Source organism: Vombatus ursinus, unplaced genomic scaffold (assembly GCF_900497805.2).
Source record: "Vombatus ursinus unplaced genomic scaffold, bare-nosed wombat genome assembly UNPS02014825.1, whole genome shotgun sequence".
Classification (NCBI taxonomy): domain Eukaryota; kingdom Metazoa; phylum Chordata; class Mammalia; order Diprotodontia; family Vombatidae; genus Vombatus; species Vombatus ursinus.
Genome location: NW_020954603.1, coordinates 571,986 through 585,400, shown reverse-complemented (window position 1 = coordinate 585,400; position 13,415 = coordinate 571,986). Strand labels below are relative to the sequence as shown.

The 13,415-nt window shown below is 53.7% G+C and overlaps 1 protein-coding gene across 10 annotated transcripts in view; it reads right to left on the bottom strand.

Moving 5' to 3' along the window:
* MAST2 (microtubule associated serine/threonine kinase 2) overlaps positions 1–13,415 on the bottom strand; it is a 139,720-nt gene that overhangs the window by 78,232 nt on the left and 48,073 nt on the right. For 9 of the 10 annotated variants that reach the window (XM_027838191.1, XM_027838190.1, XM_027838192.1 and 6 more), the window contains 2 exons: positions 11,431–11,462; positions 2–184 (listed from right to left, as the gene is read on the bottom strand). In XM_027838191.1, the coding sequence (XP_027693992.1) occupies positions 2–184; positions 11,431–11,462 (215 nt within the window). The remainder of the gene's footprint in view (position 1; positions 185–11,430; positions 11,463–13,415) is intronic. The other variant, XM_027838198.1, reaches the window with a different exon arrangement.

The window sequence follows — 13,415 nt, the reverse complement described above, 5'->3', positions numbered from 1 at the left end:
CCTCCACAGGAATGGGTAGCAGCTTCCAGTCTGGGCTGGCAAGTTCAGGAAAAAGAACGGAGGAGCTGTGGCAAGGGCCCCGTCAGCACTGAGAGGAAGCTGGGGGTGGCACAGGGCAGGCGCCGATGCCGAAGACGGTAAGCGCGGATGGACATCACTGTTTCCTCGACCAAGAGAAGAGATTCTGCCGAGGCATCCCAGCAGAAAAGGCAGGGTCAGTGACAAGCTCTAGACAATCAGGGCCTATTCTGAGCCAGAACCTCATATAAAAGGCCCAGAAAACAAGGGGCCCAAACCCAGCCCAAGCAGAGGCCCCTAAGCCTGGGCTTGAGGGAGAGCCCTGAAGTCAGAAGCCTACAGTAAGGGGAGCCTGGAGCAGCACCATGCCTTAGAACGTGACCTGCCCAAAGGCAGGGACCCTGTTTGGGCCCTTCTTTGTTTACCTAGCATTTTAGTAAACCCATAATCAATGCTTGTTAACTCCCTGCCTGCCCTGGGACCCATGCCAGGATATGGCAGCCAGGAGGGCCTTTTTGTTACTCAGCTGGTGGTTTTTCTGTTTAGAAGAGTACCAGGCAAGCCAGGATCTCTGTGTTACCCCAGATCTTGGGGTCCTGACAAGCACCAGGGATGGGGGGCTCTGGAACCCCACAGCACTCCCTAAGTGAGCCATCAGCTTGGAAAGAGAACTGTAAACACAGCCATAACCTAACCAACTGATCCCTGAGGAACAGACCCAAATGCTGAGCATTCCGTCGGCTAAAGTTCAACTCTATCTTTCAAAGCAAATACTAGACTTAGTGACTTCAGCTACTTTCAAACTCACAGCTCCCTCCCTCTCCCCCACCCTGTCCAGGTCTGGCTGCTGCCCATCATGCACTGTAGGGTCAGAAAGGGAGTTTCCAGGGCTCTGGAGGCTCCAGGAGCCACTAAGGAATGCCCCACCTCAAGCCAAGGGAGGAGAAGGACACTCCCATCTCATGTGGAGGAAACCCCAAATACAGAAAGCCTGATCTTGTTTGGGGCTGTCAGCGTCACCCAGGAATCCCCTACCGTCAGCCACTCCCAGGGCACCCTGCCGATGGCTGGACAAAGGCCCAGAGCTGGAGCTACTGGTGGGCTGGTGAGGCTCCCTGAGGGCCCTCTGCCAGTGCTGTTTCCCTCCCACCAGCTGGTTTTTGGTCCCTTTTCTCTGTTATTGTCATTTGCCCCCAAACATTTCCCATGGCCAACAAGGGGATCCATTCTGTCAGAGCAGGCATAGGGAATGCAGAGGCTGTCCCAGAGCAACTACATCCCAAGTTTGGCCGTTATCTAAGACCTCGGGGAATCATTAACTCACCCAGTGAGCCTGGTAAGGGCGGGGGGCGGGGCAGGGACCAAAGGCAGCGCTCCTAAAGCATGAGGTCTGAACCCCGGCTTCTCCTTCTGTTTCATGAGGTACTTTGGGTCTTATGCCAAGTGCAGGCACTCGGCAGGATCCAGAAGGACAGAGGGGAGGCACATCTACGTTGCCTGAGCAGTCTGCAAACACAAGAACCTGGGAACTCTAGCCCCTCGTTTTCCTGTGTCTAGAATTCCCTGAAGGCTCCAGGGACATCTTGTCAGTAAGGTCACAAGAACTCCCTGCCCGGTAATCTCTGCTTAAAGAATCCACCAGCTTAGGAGGCACTGACCCACATACAGCCTGCCTTCTGGCCTCCTCAAGCCAACCCACCGACCTTGGGGGGCCCACTGCACTGCCTCCTGAACCCATTTCCCACTTTTCTCCTGGCTACAGGCAGAAAGGAATCAGCCAGGCTCCTCTTCGTCTAGCCGGGGACAGAAGGGAAGGGAAAAGGGACACCAAATCCCAATGCTGATGGGAAGGCCAAGGTGGGCAAGGACTACAGGCCTGTGGCGGTGAGTGCCCGCTCCTCAGGGTTTTCAGCTCAGACAGGGGGCGGCTCTCTTGGCTTCTCCCGACCCCAAAGCCTGCCCAGCCACAGGAGAGTAATGTTTGTTGGATATGTCACCCCAGAGAGCCCCAGGCTAACACCATCAGCCCCTCCTCCCCCACACCCGCATCCTTACTGGATCCGAAGAGATGGGGCTCCCAGTCTCTCTCGCCGCCGTTTCATGCTGCTGCTGCGGCTGCTGTGGCAGCTGCCTGGGCACCTCCAGACCCTGTTATAGCGAGCTCAGAGCAGGGATTAGGGCGTGGGGCAGAACCCAGCCAAGGCAGCGACACACTGAGCTCCAAGACCCCCCGGGGCTCAATCCAAAGGACTTCACGGGAACGGCACTCCTGGCTTCAACCTTCCGTGCCCAGTGGATCTAACAGCCACTGCCCTGGAGTCTCCAAAAGATGGAAAGGTAGCCCTGGCTGACACTGATTTGGAAGAGGAGGCAGGAACCTGCTGGGAGGGTCCTCCTAACATCACTCACTCTGGCCAGCAGCAGTGGCAGCAGCAGCGGCAGCAGCAGCCCAGGGCCAGGGTCTGTCTGGAAACGTGTCCCCAGCTCCGTGCCACCCGCCACTGTCCACACGTCAGGCGAGCTCCCATGGGGGGGAGGGAAAGGGGGAGGAGGCCTGGCACAGGCTGTACATACCAACAGGCAGACTCACTCTGGGACAGAAATACAGTTATCACTCACAGAAACCCAAGAGCTGTGAGCAGACCACAGAGCAGCTGCTCCAGGCAGGGGCTGGGGGCACAGGGGACCAAGCGTGCTCATCAGGCCATTTTTGGAAATCAAAGTGCTCAAGAATTTGCTCCTCCCCAGGCAGGGTCCCCCCCCCCCAATGGGCCCTTGGCTCCTGTCCGAGGGAGAGAAGAGAGGCAGGGGCTGACCCTGAGGGGGCCCAGGGCAGCTCCCCGGGACCAGACTATGACAAAGTGAGGTGGGGAGAAAAACCTCGGCTCTAGTCCATTCACGCTTCTATGCATATGTGTGCAAGGGAACATTCATGCTCTGCCAGAACTTGATGATTTAGTGATTTAAAAGCTGTGAGGGCAGAGGTGAACATATGACTCCCATTTTGTAGCTAAGGAAACTGAGGCTCAGAAGCAGATGCCTTGCTCCCCAGCCCCACAGCTCCGCGGCGGGGGCACCATGTCCACATGACCTCACACTGTCCAGTAGTATGCAGGGTACACCAGAGAGGCCACTGGGCCTTGACTGGCCGGGAACCCTTGGCCTTCTCCATGCACGGAAGAGTCAAACAGGCCTGCAACCTCAGACCCTCGGCTGTCTGTGTCCCAGACATGGGGGAGATATCAAGATCAAGGCCAGGTCCGCACTCCTGGAATACCTGCCAATGCCGACAGGCCCAGTGCTAACCAACAGTCTCTAGCAATAAATACAGCAAACACCATCAGCTAAAGTTTCTTGCTTAGGGTCTGAATTTCAGTCTCCTGAAATCTGGTTGTCAAAGGGTTAATAACCTCCCCTCCCCCCACCCCAAACCTACCCAACCCAAAAATAACCCTGGCTTGTGGCCTTGGGCAGGGACCATAATGATCCCAGTGATCACCACCCCCTGCTCACATTACAGACCCCTTGGCTCCCTCCCGGCCACATGACCCCATCAGGGTCACTGGCACCTTTAAATACACACGCTCTGAGAAGAGAGCACAGGGGAGAGCTGGGCCCCGCAGTCACAGAGACCCAAGTTCCCAAGAACCAGGCTGCTGCCCAAGCTCACCAATGGGCACACGATACCGGCCAGAGCCATGCGGGTCTTTCCGTACAAAGCAGACAACCTCACATGACAAACAGAAGCCCAGGGGACTCCTGGTGCCCTTGAGGGGCAGGCCAGAGAAGGCCAGTGGGTAATGAGGCTCTCGTGAGCCAAGCCCCTGGGTATCCAACACTCCCGCAGGCTGCAGCTGTGAAAGCAGGGCCAACCTGGGTGGCCTCACAGGCCCCAGCCAGCTCCCAGTAGATCCTTCAGAGTTATTGCGAAGTAAGCAGCAGGACCCTAGAGGCTGCTGTGGGCTCTCTGATCCACCGCCTATGGGCAAAGGAAGGTGGCCCAGAGCTCAGGGCAGGGGCTGCCTCCTCCAGCGGGCTCTTCCAGATCCCTCCAAGAGGTCAGCGTTTTCTCGCTCCCAAAATCACTTTGTGTAATAGACTTTTGCTTTCTTGCCCACAGACACACAGCCTCTCCCCAACTCCAAAGCACCACCTAAGCTCCCTGAGGGTTCCCCAGAACCCAGCACAGGGCCTAGCCCAGAGAAGGAGCGCTTCATCGGCTCTGCCCCTTATCCCCTGGATGACTTTGGCCAAATCACAATTCCTCATTACATGATCAGTACGCTTGAAATCCTACGATCGGATCAATAATCAATCAACCCCCTTACGACCCCCAACAGAACCTGCAGACCCAAATCTGAGCGCTGGGTTTACAATCCTGGTAGCCTCTCGTTGACGACATGGGCTCACATCTGAAAACATCTGAATTTCAGTAGACCTGCCCCTCAACCAACTTTCTCCAGGGAATATCAGCATGTGGCTTATGTCCAGGTCTTTACAGAAGAGGTAAGGAGCCCTCAGCTCCCATGCAAGCACTCAGGCTAACAAAAACACAGAATAGGACAGGCTTTATAAACTCCCACAGAAAACACAAAGGAAAGCTCTCTGGCCTGTCCAGCACCTAGCATAGTGCTTTGAACATGGAAGGGACTTATCAAATTTAACTGAACCACAGGTTTGGGTTGGGAACCAGAAACAGAACCAGGGAGTCACCTTAGATAGCCTAAACCATACCTCCTGGAACAGAGGCTCCCTTCCATCATCTCCAGTACGTGATCCTGCCATCTCTCCAGTCCTCTCTCACACCGCCTCAATGTTAGGGCTTTTCTTTCAAGTCACTTTGTCTGCACCTTCTCCCTGCTTCTAGTTCTGCTCTGTGGGTCATGCAGGACAAGGCCCATCTCTCCTCCAAAGGACAGTCCTTCAAACAAGTATCGACGGTTCTTCAAGGCTCCATGTTCTTCACCCGATCTCCATGTGACCTGGTCTCCAGACCTTTCCCCATCCTGGTTGTTTTCCAACACCCTGGGCTGAACACAATGCCTTAGATGAGACTGGACCAGAGCAAAGGCCCTCAGGGATGGGAAGGAGCTCACCAGCCATGAGGTGGTTGGCAGCATGGCCCACAAGGGGGTGCTTAGAAGATCACGGCAGCTCCCCCAGCGCTCTCCAATGTGCCTGCAAAGTGAAGCAGACACCTCGAACCCTGGTGTTCAGAGCCCTCCAGGATCTGGCTTGACGCTGCCCTCTCAGTCTCCAGTCACATTATTCCCCTCAATGAGCTGTGTGTCCCAGCCAACCCAGCCTTCCTGGCTCACCCCCTTCTCTTCTAACTTCCCCCCACCTGAGCCTTGGCCCATGGGGCTCCCCTCAACGGCCCCAGGGTGTTTCGCCTTCGTGTGTCAGGACCGCTCATGCCCACACCATTTACCTCCAAGGAACTGGAAGTTCCTTGACAATGGGTCCAGGTCAGTTATCTTGGAAGGCCATGAACAGCCCGGGGCCTCCAGAGCACTTTCCTTTGGGCCTGACCAGATCCTCACAGTCACCTGGGGAAGTGAGTGCTATCATTCTCCCCATTTTACAGAAGATGAAACCAAGACTCATCAAAGTTAAGACACCTGCCCAGGGTCATACAGCAAGGAACCAACTGTCTAAGGCAGAATCTGAACTCAGGTCTTGCTGTCCCCAAGTCCAGTACTCTCCCACCATACTACACAACAGAGACATCAGTGGTGGCTCGGGGCGGGGTACAGAAGGAGCCATCATACCACTATCCTGGAACAGCACCGCCTGGTCCCTCTCAGTCGCTTCTCTGGGGAGACAGCTGGCAGCCCCGCCACGCCAGGGCACACCAACCAACACTTCTACGACCTGGTCACACACATCTTTTTGGGATGGTCTTGCATCTTGCTCTTGCCCCCACATCTCTTCTAAATGTCCAAGTGGCTTCTGTCTCTTTAGGCCAAGAAGCCCCCAAACCTCCTGCCCCACCATCCTTCCAGCACAACCACTAGGGAAGGCATGCTTGACCCCTAACAAGCTGTTTCCACTGAGTCACCAGCAGCCCCTGGATCCATGGCTGGAAGGGACCTTTGCTAGAAGAGGACAGAGCAGCGGGTCTGAAGCTGCACGCCCTGCCTCCCAGTTACAAGGACACTTTGCCACACTTCTGCCACCGGGGGAGCCTCTAATGATGAGAGGGACAAAGTCCACAAGAGAGCATAATTAGACAGATTCAAAGCTGATTGAATGATCACCTAAAGAGACACCATTTTTTGGCTGAAGGGATACCTAACGCACTGAATCTTGAGTCCAAGCTCAAAAAGCCCCAACTATTTAGTAAGGGCGAACTTGGGTTTCAAAAAATCTGCTTCACAAAACTAGGATGGGGAAGACTTATGTAGACAATAGTTGTTCTGCAAAAGATCTAGAGGCTGCAGTGGACCACAAGTGGAACCTGCGTCAACAATGCGCTATCCTAAGCTGCTCATCGAGGCAGATGGTCACGAGTCAGGGAGGTAAGCTACTTCCTGGGCCAGTTCACAGCTAGAACTCTGTGTGCATCTCTGGCAGTCCCATTTTAGGAAAGACACCCAAGCTAGTGAGTGCCCACGAGACAGAGAACGTAGCTAAGCATGCTGAGCCTCGAAGAAAGAAGACTTAGGAGGACCATGAAGACTGAGGGGAAGAGAGCTGAGCTTTGTTCTGCTGGATCCTGGAAAACAGGCTCCCAAGGCACAGGGGAGAGTGGCTGAGAAGTAGCTTTCGACTGCACAGAAGAACTGAGACCTGTCTGAAAATGAGACGGGCTGCTTTGGAAGGTAGCGAACTCACCGTCAACAGAGGGTTTCCAGTGAAAGCTGAAGGATTCTGAGGCTCTGCACCCATCACCTACTCAATGGCGCTGTTCTGAGAGAGGCACCGAGTGAACTCTAAGGTGCAAGAGAGGTATGGGAATGAAGGCAAGGATGATGGCAATGCCAAGAGGGAAGGCTTTGGTCAGTAGACCTGCACTTCTGCTGGAGTCAGCCCTCTGGCCAATACCAAGGCTTTAAACCAAGAGAAAACTCAGGTGGGCCCGAAGCGCAGCTCGATATGGATGAGCATCCAACAAACCTGCTCATTTCTGGCCTGGGCCTGGCCAAGACACCCTACGAACAGACAAGCACACAGAGCCGAGGGCTGGAAAAGGCAGCTGCTGCCTCACCTGTGCTGGGGTCCTTCCCCTCTCTCCTCTGCCTGCATGCTGGCCCCAGATGAGGTCAAAACCATCCAGGCAAGGGGAAGCCTACCCCAACCAAGTGCAAGACGCTCTTTTGCTTTTTTCTTAGCTATGTTCCAAAGTATACAAAATTAATTCATGAGCGAGTGACCCAAGCACAACGCCTAAGAGCCAGGCCTCTGCTAGATAAAGTGGCCCCCAGCCCAGCAAAGGGAAGTACAGGCAGGAGGCAAAGGGACACCAGGCTCCGGCCTGGCCCTAAGAATGAGAAATGAACTAAACAGGAAAGCTAGGTGCCCTTGGAACCCCCTCACTACCCCAGGCTAGGCAGGAGCCAGGAAACAGAACACAACTAAACACCTTAGAAAACCCTACACTGTCTCAGCTGGAAGAGGACTTGGAGATGAATGAGTCCATCCAACCAGATTCCTCATTTTACAGATGAGGAAACTGAGGCGTGTAAAAGACACGTCCATCCATGGTCTCATATGGTAGGGAGCAGCACATGCACCATTCAAAGCCAGTACCCCTGAATGCCACCACACAGCACATGATCATATCTTAAGAAGGAAACTGCCACACTGGGGCAAACAAGATGGCAAGGGGGCCTAGAGCTATGTCAGGTCACTTCAGGGCAGACACAGGCCATGACTATCAACCTGAAAGTGTCTAAAGGATCAGAAGCTGAGCAAGGGATCGCTTCTCCTCTGCTCAGCCCCAGAGGGCAGGACCAGGGCAAAGGGGGGAAGCTGCAGGGAGGTAGATGACATTCAGTTCCTAATAATTAGTTACTGTATTAATTAGTAACTGGTGGTGAGCTCCCCGCCCCTAAAGGTAGAGGCTGGGGATCACTGCCGAGATCGTTGGACTCAAGCCTGAGGAGGGTTCAAGAGGGTTCCAGTCCTGTCTTTGTTTCTCATTAGCAGTGTCCTTGGCCTAGTCACTCACCTTCTCTCTAAAATGAAGTGCTTGGCCTAGACAGGAGAGAAGGCCGCTCTATCTACAACATGCTATGATGCTTCCTGTGCAGCTCTGAACACTCTAGGCATTAGCAGCCAGCCAAGAACTCAACACAGGCCCTTTGCTTGTTGCACCAGCCCTAATGCCGAGCATGGCCCATCAGGGACAGGGAAAGGGCCCAGCTAAGCCTTCTGTTGACCTAGGGAGGCCCAGGGCCCAGCAGGGAAAGATGAGAGGAGGGAGGGAGAATGAATCTGGTCACTGCCTCTGGTGACTCAGGGGGTCTCTGTGGCACATCTGACTTCCAATGTTTTGCCCACAGTCCCCCATGCCTGGAAGAGACTCTCCCATCCTCAAGGCCCATCTGACCCAAGAAGCCTTTTCCTCATCTGGTCCCCCTTGGTCCACTTAGACCACTGGGTCACTCCTCCAGGGCGTTTACTGGTTTTCTAATCATTTGGAAACCTGTATCATGGAACGAAAGGAGCTCTTGACATCTGGTCTGCAAAGGCTACAGCTCAAATCCTTGGCTGGGTAATGGTGACCTCTCCCACAGCTTTAGTTTCCTCAACTGTATAAAGTGGAATCATGGCTGTCTGACTCCCTTTTCAAAGTGGGTGTCAGGAATCTTACACTGCGGAGTGCCCCTGAAGGCCTGGCAGCTGGATATGTCATAGGAGAAACTGGGGACCTGCCTGGGCTCAGACCCAGGCTCTACCATGTGCTCCTGGGTGACCTTGGGCAACTTACCGCCCATCCCTGGGCCTCATTTCCTCCTCTATTAAATGGGCCACGTGGCCTGAAGGTCCCTTGTAGCCCTAAATCTACGATTCATGACGTGGTAAAAATGACCAGTAACTCGGATGGCTTTTGATAAGGACACTGGATGGCAGGCCACCTCCCCAGGAGCATGAGGTGCTAGGGCCGATCTCTGAACTCCAATGCCCCGTAGCTGCAGTTTGGTGGAGAAATGGCAGATGGTGACAACATAAAGACAGAAGCCAGGGAGATGACCACAGCTTCAAAGGGAAGAGTGGGCGCCATGAGTGGGAGTCAGCAGGGGCCCAGCAAGGGCCAGGGCACAGCAATGGGTGAGGCAATGGGGACCTCCTCAGATGCAAGGAGACATCTGACTTTGACATTCCTTTGGGGATCTCCCTGGTGAATTAAAATAAAACAAGCCGTGGCCTCACGGCTTGAGAGCTGGCGTCTGGAGGACAGTCTGAGCCAGGGCGCTCTCAACCGGGTATGGATTTAGGAGCCTGCACTGAAGGCCCACTCAGGCTTCCTTCATCACCATTACCACCATCTTTTGGTAAACTAAATTTTCATTGACACCATTGTTTCTTTTAATATCACCCTAATATCTCCCAGTGTCTCTCCATCTCCCCTCAGCCAACCCATACAGAAGACAGAATTGTTTAAAGATAAAAAGAAAAAAGGAAAAAATCAGCACAACTAATTAACAGCAGCTTTCCTAAAGTTCAGCTTAAACCCGTGACCTCCGCAATAAACTAGAAACCCCTTTTTTCGGCATTTAAGGTTTTTTCCAACCTGGGTCCAGCTTATCTTTCCAGGCTGATGACACATAAATTTCCCTTCACCCAATCTACACTCCAGCACACACACACACGCGCGCACCGTGCATGCACACCCCTCCATTTCTCGCCTTTGCCTGGTGCCCCCTCCCCTTCAGGGCAGTTCTCACACCTGAGGCCCCCACCAGCTGCCAGGACTCTCCCCTCCCCTCCAAAAGTTAGGTGATGTTTCTTTCATATAGATTAAGTATTGATTCAGCTGTGTGCATGCTGCCTCCCCCTCAAAACGGAAGCTCCATTTAGGCAGGGGCCCCAGCTAGGACTGAAATTCCTGGTTCTCAGCCTTCTCACAGAGCTGACCATGAAGAGTTTACTAAGGAAGAGCCACGGCGCTCGCCCAATTCAGGGCCTCCTCAACACAACGGACATGAGGGGGAAGATGGGGAGAAGATGCTTAATAAAGGTTTGCTTTGGTGATCTGAAAGAGAAAAGGTGACCACCCAAGAGACACAAACAACCTAGTCTCAAGTGAGAATCAGCCTCCAGAAGCCCCATGCCCTGTGCCGGTGAGCTCCTGGAAGCTAGACACCCACAGGCCAGAAGCCGGTGAGGGCGAATGTCTGCTCCAGAGCAGAGTGGCTTTGGGGGGATGTCCCACAGAGGCAGATCCATCAAAGGACCCAGGAACAAAGCTCCCCTGGCTTTCAAAAATCACTATGGTTAACCAACACCAAGAGGTTTCAGAGAACAAGGGAAAAAATAACCTTGAATCTGTTTATTTTATATATAATACAATCACTAGCATTTGTATCTGTTTGCAAAGCACTTTGCAAATATTGATCCACACACAACTACCCTGTGAGATAGATTCCATTACCACTCCACGTTAAAGATAAGAAAACTTAAGGCTGAGAAAGTTTCAGTGACTTGCTCAGGGTCACACAGGTGCAGAGCGTTTGAGGCTGAGCTCAAGTTTTTCCTGAGCGACGTCCAGTACTCCGCCTCCCACACACACCGTGTAGGAACAAGACGCCTCCTCCCAGCCCCAAGCCTTTCCAAACGCCTGGTGTTAGGAGCAGCAGTCAGACACGGCCACAGGCCATGCCCAGGCTCACACGGGGCCCAAGCCTTGGCCACTGGGAGCCTTCCAGTGCCCACACACAACCAGAGCAGATGCCCCCCAACAGCTCCCAAGAACAAGAACTAGAAAGGAAGACCAAAGAGATTATCTAGGCCGAGCCCCTCGTCTGACAGAAGAGGAAACTGAGGTCCAGAGAAGGGAGGGGACCCGAGAAGACTTCAGTCACACAGGGAGGAAAAGGAGCAGAGCGGAAAGAGACGCCCATCCCCTGCTGCTCCAGAGCCAGGGCTAACTGCTCTGCTTGGGCCCGCCTGTCCACCTGGAGCCTCCAAAGCCAGACACTCCTGGATCCAAGACACCACCCAGGAGACAACTGTCAGGGACTTGGAGGGTAGGCAACATGCAGAGAATTCCCAGAAGGCCCAGAGACTTGTAGAAGACCACCAGAAGCCAAGGCCACAACTGCTCAGCTCTCTCTGGGTCCACTGAGGGAAGCTAAGTGGTCATTTCTGGACGGGACAATGGCGTCCCAAGCCCTGGCTGAGGCCAGACTGACCCCAGCATGAGGAAGGGAGGGGGAGGGGGGAAACGAAGAAGAAGGTACTCACAAGCTGCCTCTTCTCGGAAGGCTCAGCTCCTTCTAAAAAACAAAAGAAAGGCCCAGGTTAGAGAAGCGTGGCTCATCCAGAGGGTAATGATGGTGGGCATTTAGGTAGTATTTTAAGGTCTGCAAAGTGCTTTACAAATAAGATCTCCTTCTTTTCCCATAACCGCCCTGGGAGGGAGGTGCCATTATTACCACCCCCATTTTACAGATGAGGCAATTGAGGTACAATGAGCACTTAAGTCATCCTGACTCAGGCACTCTACCTGCTGCCCTCTCAGCTGCCCACACGTGCATGTCTCAAGACGGGCAGTGAAAGGATGTGGCCACGTCTAGCCTGGAGAAAAGAAGACACTGCAGCTGGGCTGGTTGTGCCTGGGCCCCGAGAGCGAGTGAAGGGGGCCCACGTGGGGGCTGAGGGTCAGAAAAGCCAACTTCAGCTGGCCATCAGGAAGAACTTCAGGAGAGGGAGAGCCCTTCCAGGGTGGAGGGGGTGACCTGGGGAGGCTCTGGGGAGGTGGGCGGCTCCCCTCCTCAGCTGGCTGAGCCCTTCTCAAATACACTATGGTAGAGATGCTTTTAGGGCCTGGGCTGGACTTGATAGTGCAGAAGCCCCCAGGGAGAAATGGAAAGGTCAGCGCCTCAGGAGGCAGAATAAACAACCTTAACACTCATTCCCATCCTAGGAAGCCAGGAGGAAAGGGTCAGAAGGCCGCAGAGCTCAGGTTGGCCACCAGGGGGCGGCATCTCCTCAGCCAAGAATCCTGCAGTCTGGGTACAGGAGAAGCTCCAGGCCAGGGCAGAGCAGCTGCCCGGGGCATGCTCGTGCCCATCCATCATCCCCAAGCCTGGAATGCTCTCTCTTTTTACCATAACCTCACACACTCCCTGCTTCTTTCAAGATGCAGCGCCAGCACCGTCTGTGTGAAGCGTTTCCTGAGCTGCTGGTGCCTTGAGTGGATGGAGCACAGTCCCTGGAGTAAGACCTGAGTTCAAATCCTGCCTTAGACACTTACTAGCTGGATGACCCTAGGCAATTCACTGAACCTCTGCCTGCCTCAGTTTCCCCAACTGTCAAATGGAGACCATAATATCCCCTCTCTCCCAAGCTGTGGTGAAGATAAAATGACATTGAATTTATAAAGAGCTTTGTAAACCTTAAAGTGCTCTATAAATACTGGCTTATTCTTACTCTTGGGGTAGCTAGGAAGCATCATAGTGCACAGAGCACCTGGCCTGGAGTCAGGAAGTCTCAGCTTCCTGAGTTCAATTCTGGCCTCAGATACTTACTAATTGTGTGACCCTGGGCAAGTCACTTAACCCTGTGTGCCTCAGTTTCCTACTCTGGAAAATGAGCTGGAGAAGAGGAAATGGCAAACCACTCCAGTGTCTCTGCCAAGAAAACCCCAGATGGGGTCACAGAGAGTCAGACATGACTAAACAATAAAAATGCTTACTATTATTATCCCCTCACCCGTTAGTGCCCAGCCTCCCAAACATCCCTGTATTGAACCACTTTGTATTTACGGATTTATATCAGGGTTTACCCAGGGAAGCCCCAGTAGAACAGACAGACCGAGACCGTGGATAAGGAATGCGCCATTCAACATCTCCAAGAAAGACTGCAATTTCTACCCTTGGGTGGCAAAAGGGGAAGGATGTGGCTGGGCGATCATTGCTTCATTCTCCTGTCTAAGAAGAGCTGCACCAGACATCTGCAGTCCAGGGGCACGACGCTCTTGGGTTCAGACTCAAACCTACTTTTGCTGGTCCTCCAGGAAGGAAGGAGTCCCTCTCCAGACTGGACGCAGCCTGGTTAACCTTGGCAAAGCCAGCTTAACTTCCCTCCTGCCACAGGCAATCATGGAGAGTGAACCAACAGGTTCATCCCATTAGAAATCAGCACGCTGCAGATGTCAGCATGAACAGCAGCGTCCACAGAAGGAGCAAGACGGAAGCTCAGTGTAACCAAGGAGAGAAGTCCTTTCT